The 3,922-nt window shown below is 39.3% G+C and overlaps 1 protein-coding gene across 1 annotated transcript in view; it reads right to left on the bottom strand.

Moving 5' to 3' along the window:
* LOC147622841 (L-ascorbate oxidase-like) overlaps positions 1–2,419 on the bottom strand; it is a 4,095-nt gene extending 1,676 nt beyond the window's left edge. The window contains exons 1-5 of the mRNA XM_086822478.1: positions 1,969–2,419; positions 1,618–1,710; positions 1,165–1,374; positions 798–998; positions 1–250 (exon numbers count right to left, since the gene is read on the bottom strand). The exon at positions 1–250 is cut by the window's left edge and continues 49 nt beyond it. Of these exons, the coding sequence (XP_086678604.1) occupies positions 1–250; positions 798–998; positions 1,165–1,374; positions 1,618–1,710; positions 1,969–2,289 (1,075 nt within the window). The 5' untranslated portion in view covers positions 2,290–2,419. The remainder of the gene's footprint in view (positions 251–797; positions 999–1,164; positions 1,375–1,617; positions 1,711–1,968) is intronic.
* Between the last annotated feature and the right edge of the window lie 1,503 nt (positions 2,420–3,922).

The following is a 3,922-nucleotide window of genomic DNA, read 5'->3' on the forward strand; positions in this document are numbered from 1 at the left end:
AGGGGACTTTAGGTGGCAGTGTGGTTGGGGGTGTTGTGGGGCGGCTAGGGTAGTAGTTGAGGATGGCGAGGTGGGTGGGCGTTTGAGGAAGCCGCCCACGCACGTTGAGGGTGGCCCAATAGTTGCGCCCGGGGAATTGGTTGGTGCTTAGCAACACCGAGTATGATTGGCCAACATACACATCAAGGTCATCCACATCCACAGGCTCCACGTAGTTGCCATCTGCCTCGACAACTGTTAGCTTATGCTTCTGCAAAAATTCATATGATATATAAAAATCAAATTTAATAAACTTTTCAATATAAATAGTAGCAGCAGCAGTAGTAATAATAATAATAAATGGTGATGGTCATATTTTACACTTCTAGCCTTTCTCTTGTCGTGGAATTGACAATGTACCACACACATAAGGGCATCTAAATGAGAATAGCTACGCATTGAGAGGAGACCTTATAACTAATTAATTAAACATGGAATTAACTTTTATATATATATATATATATATTTTATTACGCACAAGTTTTCCACCTTCCTCTTATGTTACTCTCCTCTAAAACCATCTCCTCCTTCTCCTCCTCCTCCTCTAGCCACCACTTGGAAGGAAATCCTCCTCTAGCCACCACGTGGAAGGAAAGGGGTGCCCAGCTTATGGGTCTTCTTGGGTAATGCTTTACAGAAGTAGTGAAACCGTCTCTGAAACTGGAGACACGTTTCTCTGTTCGAGTCTCAGACCGAGTCTGCTCGACTCTCACCCCGGCTCCATAAGGGCGGTGTGGAGAACTAATATTATATATTACCTCAATGAGGAAGTTGAGAGAGGAGATGGATGCAACGCTTGCGATTCGGAGGCGGTATGTTTTGCCACGCTGCACAGACATGACAAAAGGAGGTGAGCAGTGCGGGCTGCTCGAGTCGCAAGTTTTTGTGTCTCCCGAGCCTGCCACTCCCTTAGGCACCACGCCGCAATCATACCTCCCCCTCCCATTGATCAGCAATGACTACAAAATCCACCACCATAATATATCATCATCATCATCATCGAATTAAGGAGATTAATTACTGCTTAACTCTTTTGCGCCCACCCTCAAACAGTGTATCAAAACCCTAACGCCATGCAATTAAGGAGATCGATTGATTGATTAGTAGCCGATATTCTGCAATCACCTGGGGCTCTCCAACCCAGCGGAACTGAGGCAAGCGTGACTGCAGCCCACGCGACTGCTCTTGGACGGACTTGTGCCACCAGTCTGAAAGCAGCAAGCTGAACTCGCCATCGTACTCGAATGGTTCTTTCTCACCATCCACAATCAGCATACCATACAGCCCCGCAGAGCGCTGCAGTCCATTGAATCCATAGTAGGAGTATGTCCCAGCCTATAATATATGTAGTTCACCACTTATAAGATTAAAATCCCGACCAGATCAAGCTCTCACAAGTTGTAATAATATTTAGTCATCAACTAATCTCAGTACTTATCATACGATCGCAGACATAAGGTAGCTGTACTTAACGTCGCCGATATATAATTGCTAAATAAAGATTAGTTGCAGTGCTAATTAACGCATCAATAATATATATGAATCTAGTATTGAGGAATGAATACATCTTAATTGTACCTTATCCAGCTTGAATCTGTAAACGAATGTCTCCCCGGAATTGATTGCACACTGTGTGACGGATGCTGCTCCATCTGCCCAAGGCGTTCCGATCTGATCTGCCAATCTCTAATTAATGTGGAGCTAATGAAGACAGCTCAAATACATCTAAGCAGGAAAATTCAATAAAGCCAATTGGGCTCAATATTGGATAATTAATTAATCAGGTCCACTAGAAGAACAACAAGAAGAGGATAACTATGGTGATATGCGAGCTATAATCTAATAAGGATCGAAGCTAGCTTTTCGATTAATGCTAGGGCTAAAACCATAAAGATGGGGATTATGAAGAGATATTGTGGGTGAGGGTACCTGTCTAATACCATGCCAGTGGATGGAGAGGGACTCAGAGGGGAGAAGGTTGTGCACTTGGATTTCAAGGGTGTCGCCAACACGGCCTCGGATTGAAGGGCCTGGGAATTGGCCGTTGATGCCGATCACCACCTTCTCTACACAATCCGGTGACCAGAACTCATACTGCACCTCCCACGTGTACCTCACCACCCCATCACCATATAAAGCAGCAGCAGCATTAGCCTTCATAGCACAACACCCAAAGCTAGCTACTAGTACCACCAAAACCAATGCATAAGCCCCCATTATTATTAGCATAGCCACCCTAGAAGTGCACATATATTATATCATCCATATGAGGATCATTAAGCCAAGTTATCGATTTTACTTGTTATGGCGCTTCTTATATAGCATTGTTTATAAAGAAGATTGAGCACTTTCCTCGCTTTTAAAGTGCATTTTCTTCCCCTTTCCTTCAGCTTATGATAGCTTGCCATCTATATTGCTGGCCTCTAAAGACTAGCGTGGGTGGCTTTGTGATTAGAGAAGTAGGGTTGGCCTAGCATGTCAATCATGTACCTCATGTTTGGTGCAAAAGAAAGTTACAACTCAAAAAGGAAATTGCGTATTATTCATACAAGTGGAGCCTCAAAAAGACCACCAACACCACTCGAATCATGCCAAAATATATCATAAATGTTCTCACTCTACAATGAGATGCAAGACAATTTTCTCTTGTAAATCCATTGATTGTTTACATGTATGTGATTTATGTGCGTGTTCATAGGTGTGAATGCATTTGTTTGTGTGTCAACACAGGCACACACAAAAACATGTATTTATGTATGTATATATATATATACATGTATGTATGCATACATCTATTGTATGTTTACATGTAATCTTTTCGTTTGATAGAGAGAGCTTTGGCAAGTTTTACAATCTTTCAATGTAAGCACAAGTACTTTCAAATTGCAACAAGCAATCATTTGATCTTAGATAGAGCACGGATTTACTTCTTACAACAAAGGGTTCTTTTCGTCACACCATAATGACCCCTTATAATTTTTCAATATGTATCATGGCGGCGTGACTTTTACTTTAAGATATTCTTCACGTTCTACAACATGTTCTTCATACATTTGCATACTTACGGTACGTACACTCATGAGAGTTTTAAACTATGCACTAATTCTAGCTTGCAATGTACCATCTTGTCATTCTTGAGTAAAAGTCATAACTAAATGGACTTAAAGCTTAGATTTATATTTCGTCATAAAATTGTGTTATCTTTTCCCCTTTTTCTAATTACACTGGATGATATCTATAGATCTATAGGGTGCTAGAAAAAAACAATCTTTAAGAAATTAAAGTAAACTGGACAATGATTTCCAAGAAGAAAGTGACTGTAGTTTAATATAAAGGATATTATGATGATTAAGATTATAACCTTTAACCATTTTTAAAGCTTTGTGGAGTCTTGTTAGTTTTTTTTTAAATGTGATTTATCATCGAGGGATTCCTAAAGTCCTAAAGGTCTCCACTACTTCCACCCTTCTCTTAACACTAGTTTTGTAAACAAATAGCCATTTTTGTGAATTCTAGAGACTTTTGTAAAAAAATACCGTTTCTCAATTACTGCAATGTTTCAAGGAACTTTCTTCTAGGAAAATGCTCTCAACATAAGATATTAGGTGAAAAAACATCAATTACTTCTGAAAAAGAATACAAAACATAGTCATCATTTAAATATTTTTAATCTTTACCTTAAATAAAATTTTAAGAGTGTTTCAAATACAACATAAAAGTTATCCTACCATCGTCTACCCAAGGGCAAGGCTATTATAGCATTTTTGCTACTTTTAGTATTTAAAAAAACTATAAATTTTCTATGTATAGATTATTTTTTCAAGGCTTTTACTTTATGTAGATGCATGCTAACTCATTATAATCATGTAGCTTCATAGGATTT

Source organism: Cibotium barometz, chromosome 28, assembly GCF_041138505.1.
Source record: "Cibotium barometz isolate CiBa-2024 chromosome 28, ASM4113850v1, whole genome shotgun sequence".
NCBI lineage: Eukaryota > Viridiplantae > Streptophyta > Polypodiopsida > Cyatheales > Cibotiaceae > Cibotium > Cibotium barometz.